At 44.7% G+C, this 21,426-nt stretch overlaps 1 protein-coding gene across 2 annotated transcripts in view; it reads left to right on the top strand.

The window, feature by feature from the left end:
- The window catches only part of LOC120041635 (2-acylglycerol O-acyltransferase 2-A-like), a 46,090-nt gene extending 25,583 nt beyond the window's left edge, over positions 1-20,507 (top strand). For both annotated transcript variants that reach the window (XM_038986498.1, XM_038986497.1), the window contains 3 exons: positions 4,930-5,104; positions 18,250-18,449; positions 19,775-20,507. In XM_038986498.1, the coding sequence (XP_038842426.1) occupies positions 4,930-5,104; positions 18,250-18,449; positions 19,775-19,929 (530 nt within the window). In that variant the 3' untranslated portion in view covers positions 19,930-20,507. The remainder of the gene's footprint in view (positions 1-4,929; positions 5,105-18,249; positions 18,450-19,774) is intronic.
- Positions 20,508-21,426: the final 919 nt, after the last annotated feature.

The following is a 21,426-nucleotide window of genomic DNA, read 5'->3' as shown; positions in this document are numbered from 1 at the left end:
GTTAGGGTGTGTGATTATGGTTAGGGTGTGTGATTACGGTTAGGGTGTGTGATTATGGTTAGGGTGTGTGATTACGGTTAGTGTGTGTGATTACGGTTAGGGTGTGTGATTACGGTTAGCGTGTGTGATTACGGTTAGTGTGTGTGATTATGGTTAGTGTGTGTGATTATGGTTAGGGTGTGTAATTATGGTTAGGGTGTGTGATTATGGTTAGGGTGTGTGATTACGGTTAGGGTGTGTGATTACGGTTAGGGTGTGTGATTATGGTTAGGGTGTGTAATTATGGTTAGGGTGTGTGATTACGGTTAGGGTGTGTGATTATGGTTAGGGTGTGTGATTATGGTTAGGGTGTGTAATTATGGTTAGGGTGTGTGATTATGGTTAGGGTGTGTGATTATGGTTAGGGTGTGTGATTATGGTTAGGGTGTGTGATTATGGTTAGGGTGTGTGATTATGGTTAGGGTGTGTGATTATGGTTAGGGTGTGTGATTACGGTTAGGGTGTGGGTGTGTAATTATGGTTAGTGTGTGTGATTATGGTTAGGGTGTGTAATTACGGTTAGGGTGTGTGATTATGGTTAGGGTGTGTGTGTGTGATTATGGTTAGGGTGTGTGTGTGTGATTATGGTTAGGGTGTGTGTGTGTGATTATGGTTAGGGTGTGTGTGTGTGATTATGGTTAGGGTGTGTGTGTGTGATTATGGTTAGGGTGTGTGTGTGTGATTATGGTTAGGGTGTGTAATTATGGTTAGTGTGTGTGTGTGATTATGGTTAGGGTGTGTAATTACGGTTAGGGTGTGTGATTACGGTTAGGGTGTGTGATTATGGTTAGGGTGTGTGATTATGGTTAGTGTGTGTGATTATGGTTAGTGTGTGTGATTACGGTTAGGGTGTGTGATTACAGTTAGGGTGTGTGATTACGGTTAGGGTGTGTGATTATGGTTAGGGTGTGTAATTACGGTTAGGGTGTGTAATTACGGTTAGGGTGTGTGATTATGGTTAGGGTGTGTGATTATGGTTAGTGTGTGTGATTATGGTTAGGGTGTGTGTGTGTGATTATGGTTAGGGTGTGTGATTACGGTTAGGGTGTGTGATTATGGTTAGGGTGTGTAATTACGGTTAGGGTGTGTGATTACGGTTAGGGTGTGTGATTATGGTTAGGGTGTGTGATTATGGTTAGGGTGTGGGTGTGTGATTACGGTTAGTGTGTGTGATTATGGTTAGTGTGTGTGATTATGGTTAGGGTGTGTGATTACGGTTAGTGTGTGTGTGTGATTATGGTTAGGGTGTGTGATTACGGTTAGGGTGTGTGATTATGGTTAGGGTGTGTGATTATGGTTAGGGTGTGTGATTATGGTTAGGGTGTGTGATTACGGTTAGGGTGTGTGGTTATGGTTAGGGTGTGTGATTATGGTTAGTGTGTGTGTGTGTGTGATTATGGTTAGGGTGTGTGTGTGTGATTATGGTTAGGGTGTGTGTGTGTGTGATTATGGTTAGGGTGTGTAATTATGGTTAGTGTGTGTGATTATGGTTAGGGTGTGTGATTATGGTTAGGGTGTGTGATTATGGTTAGGGTGTGTGATTATGGTTAGGGTGTGTGATTACGGTTAGGGTGTGTGATTATGGTTAGGGTGTGTGATTATGGTTAGGGTGTGTGTGTGTGATTATGGTTAGGGTGTGTAATTATGGTTAGTGTGTGTGTGTGTGATTATGGTTAGGGTGTGTGTGTGTGATTACGGTTAGGGTGTGTGTGTGTGATTATGGTTAGGGTGTGTGTGTGTGATTATGGTTAGGGTGTGTAATTATGGTTAGTGTGTGTGATTATGGTTAGGGTGTGTAATTACGGTTAGGGTGTGTGATTACGGTTAGGGTGTGTGATTATGGTTAGGGTGTGTGATTATGGTTAGGGTGTGTGATTACGGTTAGGGTGTGTGATTATGGTTAGGGTGTGTAATTACGGTTAGGGTGTGTGATTACGGTTAGGGTGTGTGATTATGGTTAGGGTGTGTGATTATGGTTAGGGTGTGTGATTATGGTTAGGGTGTGTGATTATGGTTAGGGTGTGTGATTATGGTTAGGGTGTGTGATTATGGTTAGGGTGTGGGTGTGTAATTATGGTTAGGGTGTGTGATTATGGTTAGGGTGTGGGTGTGTAATTATGGTTAGTGTGTGTGATTATGGTTAGGGTGTGTGATTATGGTTAGGGTGTGTGATTACGGTTAGGGTGTGTGATTACGGTTAGGGTGTGTGATTACGGTTAGTGTGTGTGATTACGGTTAGTGTGTGTGATTACGGTTAGGGTGTGTGATTATGGTTAGGGTGTGTGATTATGGTTAGGGTGTGTGATTATGGTTAGGGTGTGTGATTACGGTTAGGGTGTGTGATTATGGTTAGGGTGTGTGATTATGGTTAGGGTGTGTGATTATGGTTAGGGTGTGTGATTATGGTTAGGGTGTGTGATTATGGTTAGGGTGTGTGATTATGGTTAGGGTGTGTGATTATGGTTAGGGTGTGTGATTACGGTTAGGGTGTGTGATTACGGTTAGGGTGTGTGATTACGGTTAGTGTGTGTGATTACGGTTAGTGTGTGTGTGTGTGATTATGGTTAGGGTGTGTGTGTGTGATTATGGTTAGGGTGTGTAATTATGGTTAGTGTGTGTGATGACGGTTAGGGTGTGTGATTATGGTTAGGGTGTGTGATTACGGTTAGTGTGTGTGATTATGGTTAGGGTGTGTGATTACGGTTAGGGTGTGTGATTATGGTTAGGGTGTGTGATTATGGTTAGGGTGTGTGATTATGGTTAGGGTGTGTGATTATGGTTAGGGTGTGTGATTATGGTTAGGGTGTGTGATTATGGTTAGGGTGTGTGATTACGGTTAGTGTGTGTGTGTGATTATGGTTAGGGTGTGTGATTATGGTTAGGGTGTGTGATTACGGTTAGGGTGTGTGATTACGGTTAGTGTGTGTGTGTGATTATGGTTAGGGTGTGTGATTATGGTTAGGGTGTGTGATTATGGTTAGGGTGTGTGATTACGGTTAGGGTGTGTGATTATGGTTAGGGTGTGTGATTATGGTTAGGGTGTGTGATTACGGTTAGGGTGTGTAATTATGGTTAGGGTGTGTGATTACGGTTAGGGTGTGTGATTACGGTTAGGGTGTGTGATTATGGTTAGGGTGTGTGATTATGGTTAGGGTGTGTGATTATGGTTAGGGTGTGTGATTATGGTTAGGGTGTGTAATTATGGTTAGGGTGTGTGATTACGGTTAGGGTGTGTGATTACGGTTAGGGTGTGTGATTACGGTTAGGGTGTGTGATTATGGTTAGGGTGTGTGATTATGGTTAGGGTGTGTGATTATGGTTAGGGTGTGTGATTATGGTTAGGGTGTGTGATTATGGTTAGGGTGTGTGTGTGTGTGATTACGGTTAGTGTGTGTGATTACGGTTAGGGTGTGTGATTACGGTTAGGGTGTGTGATTATGGTTAGGGTGTGTGATTACGGTTAGTGTGTGTGATTACGGTTAGTGTGTGTGATTACGGTTAGGGTGTGTGATTATGGTTAGGGTGTGTGATTATGGTTAGGGTGTGTATGTGTGATTATGGTTAGGGTGTGTGTGTGTGATTATGGTTAGGGTGTGTAATTATGGTTAGTGTGTGTGATGACGGTTAGGGTGTGTGATTATGGTTAGGGTGTGTGATTACGGTTAGTGTGTGTGATTATGGTTAGGGTGTGTGATTACGGTTAGGGTGTGTGATTATGGTTAGGGTGTGTGATTATGGTTAGGGTGTGTGATTATGGTTAGGGTGTGTGATTACGGTTAGGGTGTGTGATTATGGTTAGGGTGTGTGATTATGGTTAGGGTGTGTGATTATGGTTAGGGTGTGTGTGTGTGTGATTATGGTTAGGGTGTGTGATTACGGTTAGGGTGTGTGATTATGGTTAGGGTGTGTGATTACGGTTAGGGTGTGTAATTATGGTTATGGTGTGTGATTATGGTTAGGGTGTGTGATTACGGTTAGGGTGTGTGATTATGGTTAGGGTGTGTGATTATGGTTAGGGTGTGTGATTATGGTTAGGGTGTGTAATTATGGTTAGGGTGTGTGTGTGTGTGATTACGGTTAGGGTGTGTGATTATGGTTAGGGTGTGTGATTACGGTTAGGGTGTGTGATTACGGTTAGGGTGTGTGATTACGGTTAGGGTGTGTGATTATGGTTAGGGTGTGTGATTACGGTTAGTTTGTGTGATTATGGTTAGGGTGTGTGATTACGGTTAGGGTGTGTGATTACGGTTAGGGTGTGTGATTACGGTTAGGGTGTGTGATTACGGTTAGGGTGTGTGATTACGGTTAGGGTGTGTGATTATGGTTAGGGTGTGTGATTACGGTTAGGGTGTGTGATTACGGTTAGGGTGTGTGATTATGGTTAGGGTGTGTGATTACGGTTAGGGTGTGTGATTATGGTTAGGGTGTGTGATTATGGTTAGTGTGTGTGATTACGGTTAGGGTGTGTGTGTGTGATTACGGTTAGGGTGTGTGATTACGGTTAGGGTGTGTGATTACGGTTAGTGTCTGTGATTACGGTTAGTGTGTGTAATTATGGTTAGGGTGTGTGATTACGGTTAGGGTGTGTGTGTGTGATTATGGTTAGGGTGTGTGATTACGGTTAGGGTGTGTGATTACGGTTAGGGTGTGTAATTACGGTTAGGGTGTGTAATTACGGTTAGGGTGTGTGATTACGGTTAGGGTGTGTGATTACGGTTAGGGTGTGTGATTACGGTTAGGGTGTGTGATTACGGTTAGGGTGTGTGATTATGGTTAGTGTGTGTAATTATGGTTAGGGTGTGTCTGTGTTTGTAATAAAGGTTAGGGTGTGTGTGTGTAATTGGGGTTAAGGTGTGTGTGTGTAATGTGTGTATTATGTGTTCATGCCAGGTCTGGTATCCAGTGAGAAAGCCAGTCTGTCCTACCTGCTCTCAGCTTCTAGAGGAGGTAATGTGGCGGTGGTGGCTGTAGGGGGCGCTCCAGAGGCTCTAGACGCCCGGCCAGGAGCTCTCACCCTTCAGATTCTAAACCGCAAGGGATTCATCAAACTGGCACTAAAACACGGGTAGGTCTGAAACCTGGGCAGGTCTGAAACCTGGGCAGGTCTGAAACCTGGGCAGGTCTGAAACACGGGTAGGTGGGAAACACGGGTAGGTGGAAAACACGGGTAGGTGTCAAACACGGGTAGGTGGGAAACACGGGCAGGTGGGAAACATGGGTAGATGTCTGAAACACGGGTAGGTTTGAAACACATCTGAAACACGTGTATTGAATATAGTAATTCAATATTACGTGTGGTGTGTTTAATGTTAATGTAATGTATGTGTGTGGTGTTCAGGTCCCAGTGTAATGTTAATATCCAGCTGGTCACTTAATATCCAGCTGGTCCCAGTGTAATGTTAATATCCAGCTGGTCACTTAATATCCAGCTGGTCCCAGTGTAATGTTATTATCCAGCTGGTCCCAGTGTAATGTTAATATCCAGCTGGTCCCAGTGTAATGTTAATATCCAGCTGGTCCCAGTGTAATGTTAATACCCAGCTGGTCCCAGTGTAATGTTATTATCCAGCTGGTCCCAGTGTAATGTTAATATCCAGCTGGTCCCAGTGTAATGTTAATATCCAGCTGGTCCCAGTGTAATGTTAATATCCAGCTGGTCCCAGTGTAATGTTAATATCCAGCTGGTCCCAGTGTAATGTTAATATCCAGCTGGTCCCAGTGTAATGTTAATATCCAGCTGGTCCCAGTGTAATGTTATTATCCAGCTGGTCCCAGTGTAATGTTAATATCCAGCTGGTCCCAGTGTAATGTTAATATCCAGCTGGTCCCAGTGTAATGTTAATATCCAGCTGGTCCCAGTGTAATGTTAATATCCAGCTGGTCCCAGTGTAATGTTAATATCCAGCTGGTCCCAGTGTAATGTTAATATCCAGCTGGTCCCAGTGTAATGTTAATATCCAGCTGGTCCCAGTGTAATGTTAATATCCAGCTGGTCCCAGTGTAATGTTAATATCCAGCTGGTCCCAGTGTAACGTAAAATCCAGCTGGTCACTTAATATCCAGCTGGTCCCAGTGTAGTGTTAATATCCAGCTGGTCCCAGTGTAATGTTAATATCCAGCTGGTCCCAGTGTAATGTTAATACCCAGCTGGTCCCAGTGTAATGTTATTATCCAGCTGGTCCCAGTGTAATGTTAATATCCAGCTGGTCCCAGTGTAATGTTAATATCCAGCTGGTCCCATTGTAATGTTAATATCCAGCTGGTCCCAGTGTAATGTTAATATCCAGCTGGTCCCAGTGTAATGTTAATATCCAGCTGGTCCCAGTGTAATGTTATTGCCCAGCTGGTCCCAGTGTAATGTTAATATCCAGCTGGTCACTTAATATCCAGCTGGTCCCAGTGTAATGTTAATATCCAGCTGGTCCCAGTGTAATGTTAATATCCAGCTGGTCCCCGTGTAATGTTAATATCCAGCTGGTCCCAGTGTAATGTTAATATCCAGCTGGTCCCAGTGTCATGTTAATATCCAGCTGGTCCCAGTGTAGTGTTAATATCCAGCTGGTCCCAGTGTCATGTTAATGCCCAGCTGGTCCCAGTGTAATGTTAATATCCAGCTGGTCCCAGTGTAATGTTAATACCCAGCTTGTCCCAGTGTAATGTTAATATCCAGCTGGTCCCAGTGTAATGTTAATACCCAGCTGGTCCCAGTGTAATGGTAATACCCAGCTGGTCCCAGTGTAATGTTAATATCCAGCTGGTCCCAGTGTAATGGTAATATCCAGCTGGTCCCAGTGTAATGTTAATATCCAGCTGGTCCCAGTGTAATGTTAATACCCAGCTGGTCCCAGTGTAATGGTAACACCCAGCTGGTCCCAGTGTCATGTTAATATCCACACAGCCATGCAATCCCGTACTGAAGAGCTTAATGACTTTCAACGGGGCACCGACGTAGGATGCCACCTTTCCATCAAGTCAGTTTTTAGAAATTCTATCCTGCTAGAGCTGCCCCGGTCAACTGTAAATGATGTTATTGGTAAGTGGAAACATATAGGGGCAACACAGCCCATCCGCTGTGGTAGAACACACATGCTCACCGAACGGGACTGCCGAGTGCTGAAGTGCCTGGCGTATAAGACTAGTCTGTCCTCCGTTGCAACACTCACTACAGAGTTCCAAACTGCTTCTGGAAGCAACGTCAGCACAATCACTGTTCATCGGGAGCTTCATGAAATGGGTTTCCATGGCCGAGCAGTCGCACACAAACCTAAGATCACCATGCGCAATGTCAACCGTCGGCTGGAGTGGTGTAAAGCTCTCCAACATTGGACTCTGGAGCAGTGGAAACTCATTCTCTGGAGTGATGAATCACGCTTCACCATCTAGCAGTCCATCGGATGAATCTGGGTTTGGCGGATGCCAGGAGAACGCTACCTGCCCGAATGCATAGTGCCAACTGTAAAGTTTGGTGGAGAGGAATAATGGTCTGGGGCTGTTTTTTATGTTTCAGGGTAGAGCCCTTAGTTCCAGTCAAGGGAAACTACATTCTAGACACCTCTGTGCTCCCAACTTTGTGGCAACAGTTTTTGACCTTTTCCTGTTTCAGCATGACAATTCCCCTGTGCACAAAGTAAGGTCCATACTGAAATGGTTTGTGGAGATCGGTGTGGAAAAACTTGACTGGCCTGCATAGAGCCCTGACCTGAACCCCATCGAACACCTTTGGGATGAATTGGAATGCTGACTGCGAGCCAACCTAATCGCCTAACATCAGTGCCGGACCTCACTAATGCTCTTGTGGCTGAATGGAAGCAAGTCCCCGCAGCAATGTTCCAACATCTAGTGGAAAGCCTTCCCTGAAGAGTGGAGGCTGTTATAGCAGCAATGTTCCAACATCTAGTGGAAAGCCTTCCCAGAAGAGTGGAGGCTGTTATAGCAGCAATGTTCCAACATCTAGTGGAAAGCCTTCCCAGAAGAGTGGAGGCTGTTACAGCAGCAATGTTCCAACATCTAGTGGAAAGCCTTCCCAGAAGAGTGGAGGCTGTTATAGCAGCAATGTTCCAACATCTAGTGGAAAGCCTTCCCAGAAGAGTGGAGGCTGTTATAGCAGCAATGTTCCAACATCTAGTGGAAAGCCTTCCCAGAAGAGTGGAGGCTGTTACAGCAGCAAAGGGGGGACAACCTCTATATTAATGCCCATAATTTTGGAAAGAGATGTTCGCTGAGCAGGTGTCCACATACTTTTGGCCATGTAATTTATGTTACCCCTTGGCAGCGTTATCAGAAAGCACAGCATTTATTTTCACTGCTACGCAGACAATAAACAACTTTTTAGCTGCACAGATAAATTATAAGACTGAATTAGTGATTTAATTATTGAATGGCTCACTACTTCCTCCAGCTAAATCAAGTCAAGACAGAGGTACTTATTGTTGGAGAAAAAGCACAGAGAATCTGGCTGCACATTTTAATTCACAGGCAATAAAGATAAAACACCAGGTAAAAAGGTGTTATTTTAGATTCTGAACTCCATCTCTAATCACACATTAGGAATGTGACCAAAATAGCTTTTTACCACCGGAGGAACATTGCCAAGGTGCGGCTGTTTCTTTTCAGGGTGATACAGAGAGACTCATTCATGCTTTTATTACAAGCAGGCTTGACTACTGTAATGCTCTCCTGTCTGGTCTACCCAAGAAAGCCATTGGTCAACTGCAAACCATACAGAATGCTGCAGCACCGGGTACTGACCAGGACCAGATGGAGAGCACACATTACACCAGTTTTACACCAGATAATTACATTTTTTAAATATCTTTTTTATTTAACTAGGCAAGTAAGTTATGAACAAATTCTATTTACAATGACGACACTGGGCAATTGCGCGCCGCCCTATGGGACTCCCAATCACTGCCGGTTGTGATGGCCCTCTCACATGGCCGTTTTACGGGATCCTAACCAACTGTGCTATTTTGAGTGTTTTTTTGCGTTGTTTGTAACATATTTTGTACATAATGTTTCTGCCACTGTCTCTTATGACCGAAAAGAGCTTCTGGAAATCAGAACAGTGATTACTCACCTCAAACTGGACAAATATTCTTTCTTTAATGAGTCCGACGCGAAGAATATACTGTTTTCCCTGACCAGGCCCAAATCCCCGTCATTCACATGAAGAGGAGACGGAGATACAGGGGTGCCTTGTGGATGATCTGGATGCCTTGTGAGAATTTGTAGGCGAGTGGATAACCCGGCACTACCATCCGTCCTATTGGCCAACGTGCAATCACTGGAGAATAAACTGGATGAGTTCCTTTCGAGACAATCCTACCAACGGGACATTAAAAACTGTAATATCTTATGTTTCACCGAGGCGTGGCTGAACGACGACATGGATAACATACAGTTGGCTGGGTTTTCAGTGCATCAGTAAGACAGAACAGACGAGGGGTGGTGGTGTGTGTCTATTTGTCAATAACAGCTGGTGGGCGATCTCAAGATATTGCTCGCCTGAGTACCTTATCATAAGCTGTAGACTACACTATCTCACTATCACACTATCCCTCATAGATATCATCCTAACCAACTTGCCCTCCAAATACACTTCTGCTGTTTTCAACCAAGATCTCAGCGATCACTGCCTCATTGCCTGCATTCGTAATGGGTCTGCGGTCAAACGACCAACCCTCATCACTGTCAAACGCTCCCTAAAACACTTCAGCGAGGCCTTTCTAATCGACCTGGCCCGGGTATCCTGGAAGGATATTGACCTCATCCCGTCAGTAGAGGATGCCTGGTTATTCTTTAAAAATGTCTTCCTCACCATCTTAAATAAGCATGCCCCATTCAAAAAATGTAGAATCAGGAACAGATATAGCCCTTGGTTCACTCCAGACCTGACTGCCCTTGACCAGCACAAAAACATCCTGTGGCATACTGCATTAGCATCAAATAACCCCCGTGATATGCAACTTTTCAGAGAAGTTAGGAAAGCTACGGCTAGCTTTTTCCAAACAGAAATGTGCATCCTGTAGCACAAACTCCCAAAATTTCTTGGACACTAAAGTCCACTGAGGCTAGGAAACACTTTCACCACCGATAAATCCACGATAATTGAGAATTTCAATAAGCATTTCTCTACGACTGGCCATGCTTTCCACCTGGCTACCCCAACCCCGGTCAACTGCCCTGCACCCCCCACAGCAACTCGCCCAAGCCTCCCCCATTTCTCCTTCCCCCAAATCCAGATAGCTGATGTTCTGAAAGAGCTGCAAAATCTGGACCCCTACAAATCAGCTGGGCTAGACAATCTGGACCCTCTCCTTTTAAAATTATCTGCTGAAATTGTTGCAACCTCTCTTACTAGCCTGTTCAACCTGTCTTTCGTATCGTCTGAAATCCCCAAAGACTGGAAAGCTGCCACAGTCATCCCCCTCTTCAAAGGGGGAGACACTCTAGACCCAAACCGTTACAGACCTATATCTATCCTACCCTGCCTTTCTAAGGTCTTCGAAAGCCAAGTCAACAAACAGATCACCGACCATTTCGAATCCCACCGTACCTTCTCCGATATGCAATCTGGTTTCCGAGCTGGTCATGGGTGCACCTCAGCAACGCTCAAGATCCTAAATGATATCATAACCACCATCGATAAGAGACATTACTGTGCAGCCTTATTCATCGACCTGGCCAAGGCTTTCGACTCTGTCAACCACCGTATTCTTATCGGCAGACTCAACAGCCTTGGTTTCTCAAATGACTGCCTCGCCTGATTCACCAACTACTTACTTTTCAGACAGAGTTCAGTGTGTCAAATCGGAGGGCCTGTTGTCCGGACCTCTGGCAGTCTCTATGGGGGTACCACAGGGTTCAATTCTCAGGCCGACTCTCTTCTCTGTATACATCAAATGATGTCGCTCTTGCTGCTGGTGATTCTCTGATTCACCTCTACGCAGATGACACTATTCTGTATACTTCTGTCCCTTCTTTGGACACTGTGTTAACTAACCTCCAGATGAGCTTCAATGCCATACAACTCTCATTCCATGGCCTCCAACTGCTCTTAAATGCTAAAGTAAAACTAAATGCATGCTGTTCAACCGATCGCTGCCCGCACCCGCCCGCCCGTCTAGCATCACTACTCTGGAGGGTTCTGACTTAGAATATGTGGACAACTACAAATACCTAGGTGTCTGGTTAGACTGTAAACTCTCCTTCCAGACTCACTTTAAGCATCTCCAATCCAAAATGAAATCTGGAATTGGCTTTCTATTTCACAACAAAGCATCCTTCACTCATGCTGCCAAACATACTCTTGTAAATTTGACCATCCTACCGATCCTTGACTTCGGCGATGTCATTTACAAAATAGCCTCCAACACGCTACTCAACAAATTGGAAGCAGTCTATCACAGTGCCATCCGTTTTGTCATCAAAGCCCCATATACTACCCACCACTGCGACCTGTATGCTCTCGTTGACTGGCCCTCGCTTCATACTCGTCTCCAAACCCACTGGCTCCAGGTAATCTACAAGTCTTTGCTAGGTAAAGCCCTGCCTTATCTCAGCTCACTGGTCACCATAGCAGCACCCACCCGTAGCACGCGCTCCAGCAGGTATATCTCACTGGTCACCCCCAAAGCCAATTCCTCCTTTGGCCGCCTTTCGTTCTCTGCTGCCAATGACTGGAACAAACTGCAAGAATCACTGAAGCTGGGGACTCATATCTCCCTCACTAGCTTTAATTATATCCTCCTGATTCCTGCTTACAAGCAAAAACTAAAGCAGGAAGTACCAGTGACTCGCTCAATACGGAAGTGTTCAGATGACATGGATGCTAAACTAGAGGACTGTTTTGCTAGTACAGACTGAAATACAGTACCAGTCAAGAGTCTGGAGACAACTACTCATTCGAGGGTTTTTCTTTATTTGTACTATTTTCTACATTGTATAATAATAGTGAAAACATCAAAACTATGAAATAACACACATGGAATCATGTAGTAACCAAAAAAGTGTTAACTTCTTATGGCTGCAAGGCAAAGTGTTGAGTAGCCAGTGAAATCGTGCCCATTTCAAACGGCCTCCTACTCAAATCTTGCTCGTACAATATGAATATTATTATTCTTTTTGGATAGAAAACACTTTCTAGTTTCTAAAACAGTTGGAATTATTTCTCTGAGTGAAACACAAGTCCTTCTGCAGCACTTTTCCTGACCAGGAAGTGAAATGTCAGAAATCTATGCTCTTTTCAATCTGATGCCTATACATGGTCTTAACACCTAGGAGTCTGCTGACAGTCTATACGCCTTCCTATTGGTGTAAAGAGGATGTCAGAGAAGAAATTTTTTTGCTCCTCTTGGTCTGTGGTGGAAAAAAACCTATTTCTTTGACCTGAGCGCCCACTTCCGGTATTCTGAAGGAAGTGGGATGGACTTCTGTTTTGCCTTCCTAACGAACGGCTAACGTCTCCGGCTCGATTTTTTTTGGATATATGTGACCATATCATCGTAATGTATGTTTTTTCAATATAGTTTAATCAGATTATTGAAACTTTATTCGGGAGTTTTGCCGTGTTCCGTCGTATGACTGTGTTTACGTTGGACCACGGCTACTGGAAATGGTAAATGAACAGGGATATTTCTCATTCTGAAACGAAACAACGACTCATCTGGACAGAGGACGCCTGTTTCAACATTCTGATGAAAGATCAGCCAAAGTAAGACTCATTTTATGATGTTATTTCATATATCTGTCGTGCATGTGAACGGGTCGTGGGCGCCCAAATGTGTCTCTCTATTGTGGCTACGCTAATATAGCGATACATTTTGTTTTCGCTGTAAAACATTTAATAAATCGGAAATATTGTTTGGAATCACAAGTTGCCTATCTTTCAATTGCTGCAAACTATATATTTTTCGGAAATGTTTTATGATGAGTAATAAGCTATTTGACGTTGGTGTCTGTTGGTGTCTGTAAATATTATGGCTGCTTTCGGTGCACTTTCTGATTTGTAGCTGAAATGTAAAATATGATTTATACCTGAAATATGCACATTTTTCGAAAAAAAATATGCTATACAATAAATATGTTATCAGACTGTCATCTGATGAATTTGTTTCTTGGTTAGTGGCTATTTATATCTTTATTTGGTCGAATTTGTGATAGCACCTGATGGAGTAAGAAACTGATGGAGTTAGAAAAGTGGTGTCATTTGCTAACGTGGTTAGCTAATAGATGTACATATTTTGTCTTCCCTGTAAAACATTTTAAAAATCGGACATGTTGGTTTGATTCACAAGAAGTTTATCTTTCATCTGGTGTCTTGGACTTGTTAATGTGTGAAAGTTAAATATTTTTAAAAACTAGCTTTTGAATTTCGCGCCCTGCACTTTGAGCTGGATGTTGTCATATTGTGGGCGGTGTCGGGCTTGCAGCCCAAACAGGTTAAACAAATCAAAATAGATTTGAGATTCTTCAAAGTAGCCACCTTAATGCGTTTGACCAATCAGTTGTGTTGTGACAAGGTAGGGTTAGTAAACATAAGATAGCCCTATTTGGTTTAAAGACAAAGTCCATATTATGGCAAAAACAGCTCTAATAAGCAAAGGGAAATGACAGTCCATTATGACTTTAAGACATGAAGGTAGGTCAATGTGGAAAATTTCTTCAAGTGCAGTCGTAAAAACCATCAAGCACTATGATGAAACTGGCTCTCATGAGGACCGCCACAGGAAAGGAAGACCCAGAGTTACCTCTGCTGCAGAGGATAAGTTCATTAGAGTTACCAGCCTCACAAATTGCAGCCCAACTAAATGCTTCAGAGTTCATGTAACAGACACATCTCAACATCAACTCTTCAGAGGAGACTGCGTGAATCAGGCCTTCGTGGTCGAATTGCTGCAAATAAACCACTACTAAAGGACACCAATAAGAAGAGTCCTGTTTGGGCCAAGAAACATGAGCAATGGAAATTAGATCGGTGGAAATCTGTCCTTTGGTCTGATGAGTCCAAATTTTAGATTTTTGGTTCCAAACGGCGCGTCTTTTTGAGACGCAGAGTAGGTGAACGGATGATCTCTGCATGTGTGGTTCCCACCTTGAAGCATGGAGGAGGAGGTTTGATGGTGTGGGGGTGCTTTGCTGGTGACACCGTTGGTGATTTCTTTAGAATTCACAGCACACTTAACCAGCATGACTACCACAGCATTCTGCAGCGACACGCCATCCCAACTGCTTTGAGCTTTGTGGGACTATCTTTTATTTTTCAACAGTACAATGACCCAACACACTTCCAGGCTGTGTAAGGGCTATTTGACCAAGAAGAAGAGTGATGGAGTGCTGCATCAGATGACCTGGCCTCCACAATCACCCGACCTCAACCCAATTGAGATAGTTTGGGATGAGTTGGACCTCAGAGTGAAGGAAAAGCAGCCAACAAGTGCTCAGCATATGTGGGAACTCCTTCAAGAATGTTGGAAAAGCATTCCAGGTGAAGCTGGTTGAGAGAATGCCAAGACTGCGCAAAGCTGTCATCAAGGCAAAGGGTGGCTACTTCTAAAATCTAAAATATATTTTAATTTGTTTAACACTTTTTTGCTTAGTACATTATTCCAAATGTGTTATTTCATAGTTTGATGTCTTCACTATTATGCTACTATGTAGAAAAGCCATGCATTACAGGCAACATCCACACCGAACTAAAGGCTAGAGCTGCCGCTTTCAAGGAGCGAGATGCTAATCCAGATGATTATAAAAAATCCTGCTATCAGATGAATCATCAAACTGGCAAAGCCTCAATACAGTACTAAGATTGAATCCTACTACACCTGCTCTGACTCTGGTCTTGCAAACTATTACGGACTACAAAGGGAAACCAATTCGCAAGCTGCCCAGTGACGCGAGCCTACCAGACGAGCTAAATGCCTTTCATCCTCGAGGCAAGCAACACTGAAGCATACACGAGAGCACCAGCTGTTCTGGATGACTGTGTGATCACGCTCTCCGTAGCTGATGTGAGCAAGACCTTTAAACAGGTCAACATTCACAGGGCCGTGGGCAAGACGGATTACCAGGACGTGTACTCAGAGCATGCGCAGACCAACTGGAAAGTGTCTTTACTGACATTTTCAACCTTTCCCTGACCGAGTCTGTAATACCTACATGTTTCAAGCAGACCACCATTTTCCCTGTGCCCAATAAAGCGAAAGTAACCTGTCTAAATGACTACTGCCCCGTAGCACTCACCTCTGTAGTAATGAAGTCACTTGAAAGCGTGGTCAATCAACACCATCATTCCAGAAACCCTAGACCCACTCCAATTCGCATACCGCCCCAACATATCCACAGGTGACGCAATCTGAAATGCACTCCACACTACCCTTTCCCACCTGGACAAAAGGAACACCTATGTGAGAATATTGTTCATTTGGGGATCCCGGGTGGCGCAGCGTTTCTAAGGCACTGCCTCTCAGTGCTAGAGGCCTTCACTACAGACCCTGGTTCAATTCCAGGCTGTACCACAACTGGTCGTGATTGGGATTCCCATAGGGTGGCGCACAATTGGAGCAGCGTCGTTCAGGTTTGTTCGGGGTAGGCCGTCATTGTATATAAGAATTTGTTCTTAACTGACTTTTCTAGTTAAATAAAGGTTAAATAAAATAAAAAATAAAAATGGCCTACAGCTCATCGTTCAACACCATAGTGCCCACAAAGCTCATCACCAAGCTAAGGACCCTGGGACTAAACACCTCCCTCTGCAACTGGATCCTGGACTTCCTGACTTGCCGCCCCCCAGGTGGTAAGGGTAGGCAACAACACATCTGCCACGCTGATCCTCAACACCGGGGCCCCTCAGGGGTGAGTGCTTAGTCCCCTCCTGTACTCTCTGTTCACCCACGATTGCGTAGCCAAACACAAATCCAACACCATCATCAAGTTTGTTGATGACACAACGGCGGTAGGCCTGATCACGACAACGATGAGACAGCCTATAGGGAGGAGGTCAGAGACCTGGCAGTGTGGTGCCAGGACAACAACCTTTCTCTCAACGTGAGCAAGACAAAGGAGCTGATCGTGGACTACAGGAAAAGGAGAGCCGAAAATGACCAACAAACCATCATGGTCCAAACACACCTAGACAGTCGTGAGGGGACGATAACGCCTATTCAGGAGACTGAAAAGATTTGTTATGGGTCCCCAGTTCCTCAAAAAGTTCCACAGCTGCACCATTGAGAGCATCCTGACCGTTTGCATCACCGCCTGGTACGGCAACTGCTCGGCATCCGACCTTATGGCACTACAGAGGGTAGTGCGTACGACCCAGTACATCACTGCCAAGATAATCCATCCACCAAGCCTCCTGCCATCTATATTAGCCACTCAAGTCATAGACTATCTGCTATCGCACGGCAAGCGGTTCCAGAGCACCAAGTCTAGGTCCAAAAGGCTTCTTAATAGCTTCTACCTCCAAGCCATAAGACTGCTGAACAATTCATCAAATGGCCACCTGGACTATTTGCATTGACCCCTCAACCCCTTTTGTTTTTTACCCTGCTGCTGCTCGCTGTTTATTAACTATGCATAGTCTCGTTACCCTTACCTACATGTACACATTACCTCAATTACCTCGACTAACCTGTATCCCGGCACATTGACTCGGTACCGGTACCCCCTGTATATAGCCTCCACATTGACTCGGTACCGGTACCCCCTGTATATAGCCTCCACATTGACTCTGTACCGGTACCCCCTGTATATAGCCTCCACATTGACTCTGTACCGGTACCCCCTGTATCCCGGCACATTGACTCTGTACCGGTACCCCCTGTATCCCGGCACATTGACTCGGTACCGGTACCCCCTGTATCCCGGCACATTGACTCGGTACTGGTACCCCCTGTATCCCGGCACATTGACTCGGTACCGGTACCCCCTGTATCCCGGCACATTGACTCTGTACCGGTACCCCCTGTATATAGCCTCGATATTGTAATTTTTATTGTGATATTTTATTTATTTTTACTTTAGTTTATTTGGAAAATATTTTCTTAAATCTTATTCTCTTAAAACGGCATGGTCGGTTAAGGGCTTGTAAGTAAGCATTTCACAGTAAGTTCTACACCTGTTCTATTTGGTGCAAGTGACAAACATTTGATTTGATTTTAAAGGCTCTGCACTGGCTGCCTGTGAGTTTAAGATTAATTTTAAGATTCTTCCATTGGTTTTTAAATCAATCCATGATTGTTCACCCCAATACATGTCAGACATGTTTTAAGTTATGTACCCAGTAGGTCCCTCAGGTCCTCTGGCCTTTTAACTATCCCAAAGCCCAGGACCAAGAGGCATGGAGAGACAGCCTTTTAACTATCCCAAAGCCTAGGACCAAGAGGCATGGAGAGACAGCCTTTTAACTATCCCAAAGCCCAGGACCAAGAGGCATGGAGAGACAGCCTTTTAACTATCCCAAAGCCTAGGACCAAGAGGCATGGAGAGACAGCCTTTTAACTATCCCAAAGCCTAGGACCAAGAGGCATGGAGAGACAGCCTTTTAACTATCCCAAAGCCTAGGACCAAGAGGCATGGAGAGACAGCCTTTTAACTATCCCAAAGCCCAGGACCAAGAGGCATGGAGAGACAGCCTTTTAACTATCCCAAAGCCTAGGACCAAGAGGCATGGAGAGACAGCCTTATAACTATCCCAAAGCCCAGGACCAAGAGGCATGGAGAGGCAGCCTTCTAACTATCCCAAAACCTAGGACCAAGAGGCATGGAGAGGCAGCCTTTAGTTACTATGACCCCAGCCTCTGGAATAGCCTGCCAGATAACCTGATAAAATTGCAATACAATATTTTAGGTTTTACCACAGCAGCTTAAATCAAGAACATCAAATAAAAACCAAAAAGTCTCTCAACGAAGATTAAACAGATTTAACCCTAGTACAGAGAATGCTGTGAACATGATAACTGGGGACATTTTTAAAAGAGATCTTAAAACATACATTTTTAGCTTTAATTTTCCTCAGGGTGCTTTTATTCATTCAGCTTTTATTGTTATTCTTTAGTTTTTTATCCTCTTACGTTTGTTGTGTAGTATTGCACATTTTTTCTATGTTTTTTTTCATTTGTTTTTTCCTGTGAAGCGCATTGCGTTGAATCCATGGCTGAAATGTACTGTAGAAATAAAGCTAGATTTTATGTTAATGTACTGTATCTATAGGGCTCAGTTAGTACCTGTGTTCTCTTTTGGGGAGAATGAGCTCTTCGACCAGATGACCAACCCTGCCGGCTCGCCGCTCCGCTGGCTACAGGACCACCTGCAAAGGCTCATGGGAGTGGCACTGCCGCTGTTCACCGGGAGAGGAGTGTTCCAGTACAGCTTTGGTCTACTGCCCTACAGACAGCCCATACACACTGTTGGTACGAGACACACACACACTTTCTCCCCTATCTCTCCAGTGTATTTGTATTTATGATGGATCCCCATTAGTTCCTGCCAAGGCAGCAGCTACTCTTCTTGGGGTCCAAACATATTAAAGCACTTATATTACATATAAAACTAAATATAAAACTGTACATCATATAAAATGATTACACCACTACATATCTACAATACAAAATGTTTAATACCACCACACAACAATATCACAATGTATGAGTGTGTCTGTACCTTTGTGTGTCTCTTCACAGTCCCCGTTGTTCCATAAAGTGTATTTTTACCAGTTCTTTCAAATCTGATTCTACTGCTTGCATCAGTTACCTGATGTGGAATAGAGTAGTCATGGCCCTACTGTGCGCCTCCTATAGTCTGTTCTTGACTTGGGGACTGTGAAGAGACCTCTGGTGGCATGTCTTGTGGGGTAGGCATGGGTGTCTGAGCTGTGGGCCAGTAGTTTAGACAGACCTCTGGTGGCGTGTCTTGTGGGGTATGCATGGGTGTCCGGGATGTGTGCAAGTATTTTAAACAGACAGCTCGGTACATTCAGCTTGTCAACACCTCTTACAAAAACAAGTAGTGATGAAGTCAATCTCTTTTCCACTTTGATCCAGGAGAGACTGACATGCATGTCATTAATGTCAACTCTCCGTGTACTTTTAAGGGCCAGCCGTGCTGCCCTGTTCTGAGCCAACTGCAATTTTCCCAAGTCCCTCTTTGTGGCACCTGACCATCCCAGTGGGTTATATAGAGATAAATATGGATGAAACCTCTTCCTCCCTCCCATCTCTCTACCCCCTCTCTCTCTCTCTCTCTCTCCAGTGGGTAGGCCTATTCCAGTGGTCCAGACCTACCTCTCTCTCTCTCTCTCTCTCTCTCTCTCTCTCTCTCTCTCTCTCTCTCTCTCTCTCTCTCTCTCTCTCTCTCTCTCTCTCTCTCTCTCTCTCTCTCTCTCTCTCTCTCTCTCTCTCTCTCTCTCTCTCTCTCTCTCTCTCTCTCTCTCTCTCTCCAGTGGGTAGGCCTATTCCAGTGGTCCAGACCCCCCCCCCCCCCCCCCCCTTTCTCTCTCTCTCCAGTGGGTAGGTCTATTCCAGTGGTCCAGACCCCCCCCCCCTCCCCCTCTCTCTCTCTCTCCAGTGGGTAGGCCTATTCCAGTGATCCAGACCCCCCTCTCGCTCTCTCTCTCCAGTGGCTAGGCCTATTCCAGTGAACCAGACCCCCTCTCATCTCTCTCTCTCCAGTGGGTAGACCTATTCCAGTGATCCAGACCCCCCCCCCCCCCCCCCCCCCTCTCTCTCTCTCTCTCCAGTGGGTAGGCCTATTCCAGTGGTCCAGACCCCCTCTCCCACTAAGGATGATATAGACGGTCTCCATTCTCTCTACCTGGAGGGCCTCACTACGGTGTTTGAAGACAACAAGGACAACTACGGCATTGCACCAGACAAACACCTCCACTTCATCTAGACACACATCTGTGTGAAGAGTTGTTCACACGTATAATCAGAAGAAAAATAAGATTTACAGATGAACCCAAAGATGCTGCAATACCTTGTAGAGTTCTAGCTGGAGGTTAGGGTTCTGTAGGGTTTTATAAAACACCTTGTAGAGTTCTAGCTGGAGGTTAGGGTTCTGTAGGGTTTTATAAAACACCACAATATGTTGCAGAGCGATTTGCCTGCTGTGGGGCAAGGAGACCCCCAGCTCTGCTAAAACCACTGACAACTGCGTGCCATTTTCAAGGAATTGTTAAATAAATGTTGTAATATCAGCATCTCTTGAAGAGCTTAGTCAGAAAATCAAATGTCAGATTATTCCATGCATGTAGCTCTATCATCAGAGTTATACAGCAAGAAACTGCTTTCATGATCAGTAAACATCAACGATCATGTAGTTTCAGAGACGGGTAGCCTATCTATATCTATATCGGCAACCGTTAATTGGATATTTGAGTGATATGAAATACACTGAACAAAAATATAATCGCAACATGTAAAGTGTTTGTCCAATGTTTCATGAGCTAAAATAAAAGATCCCAGAAAATGTTCCATACAAACAAAAATATTATTTCTCTCAAATTGTTGTGGACAAATTTGTTTACCTCCCTGTTAGTGAGTGTTTTTCATTTGCCAAGATAATCCATCCACCTGTCAGGTGTGGCATATCAAGAAACTGATTAAACGGCATCATATGGCAGCAGTTTTACGGGCGCCTAACCAGTTGTGTTATTGTGTTTGTTTTTTCACGTCATTTGTAACTTATTTTATACGTAATGTTTCTGCCACCGTATCTTACGGCGAAAAAGAGCTTCTGGATATCAGGACAGCGATCACTCACCTCGGATTAGACAGACAGCGATCACTCACCTCGGATTAGACAGACAGCGATCACTCACCTCGGATTAGACAGACAGCGATCACTCACCTCGGATTAGACAGACAGCGATCACTCACCTCGGATTAGACAGACAGCGATCACTCACCTCGGATTAGACAGAAAGCGATCACTCACCTCGGATTAGACAGACAGCGATCACTCACCTCGGATTAGACAGACAGCGATCACTCACCTCGGATTAGACAGACAGCGATCACTCACCTCGGATTAGACAGACAGCGATCACTCACCTCGGATTAGACAGACAGCGATCACTCACCTCGGATTAGACAGACAGCGATCACTCACCTCGGATTAGACAGACAGCGATCACTCACCTCGGATTAGACTAAGATTTTTTCTTCAACAAGCAGGACACACAGGATGTTCTTCAGACACCCGGCAGGGCCGACATCCCAGTTATTGGCAAGAGGAAGAGACACAGGTACAGAGGACACAGAGCAGAGACATTCTCCAAACACCCGGCAGGGCCAACATCCCAGTTATTGGCAAGAGGAAGAGACACAGGTACAGAGGACACAGAGCAGAGACATTCTCCAAACACCCGGCAGGGCCAACATCCCAGTT

Source organism: Salvelinus namaycush, unplaced genomic scaffold (assembly GCF_016432855.1).
Source record: "Salvelinus namaycush isolate Seneca unplaced genomic scaffold, SaNama_1.0 Scaffold492, whole genome shotgun sequence".
Lineage (NCBI taxonomy): Eukaryota > Metazoa > Chordata > Actinopteri > Salmoniformes > Salmonidae > Salvelinus > Salvelinus namaycush.
The sequence above is the reverse complement of the archived record's forward strand: the minus strand, read 5'-3'. Positions and strand labels throughout refer to the sequence as shown.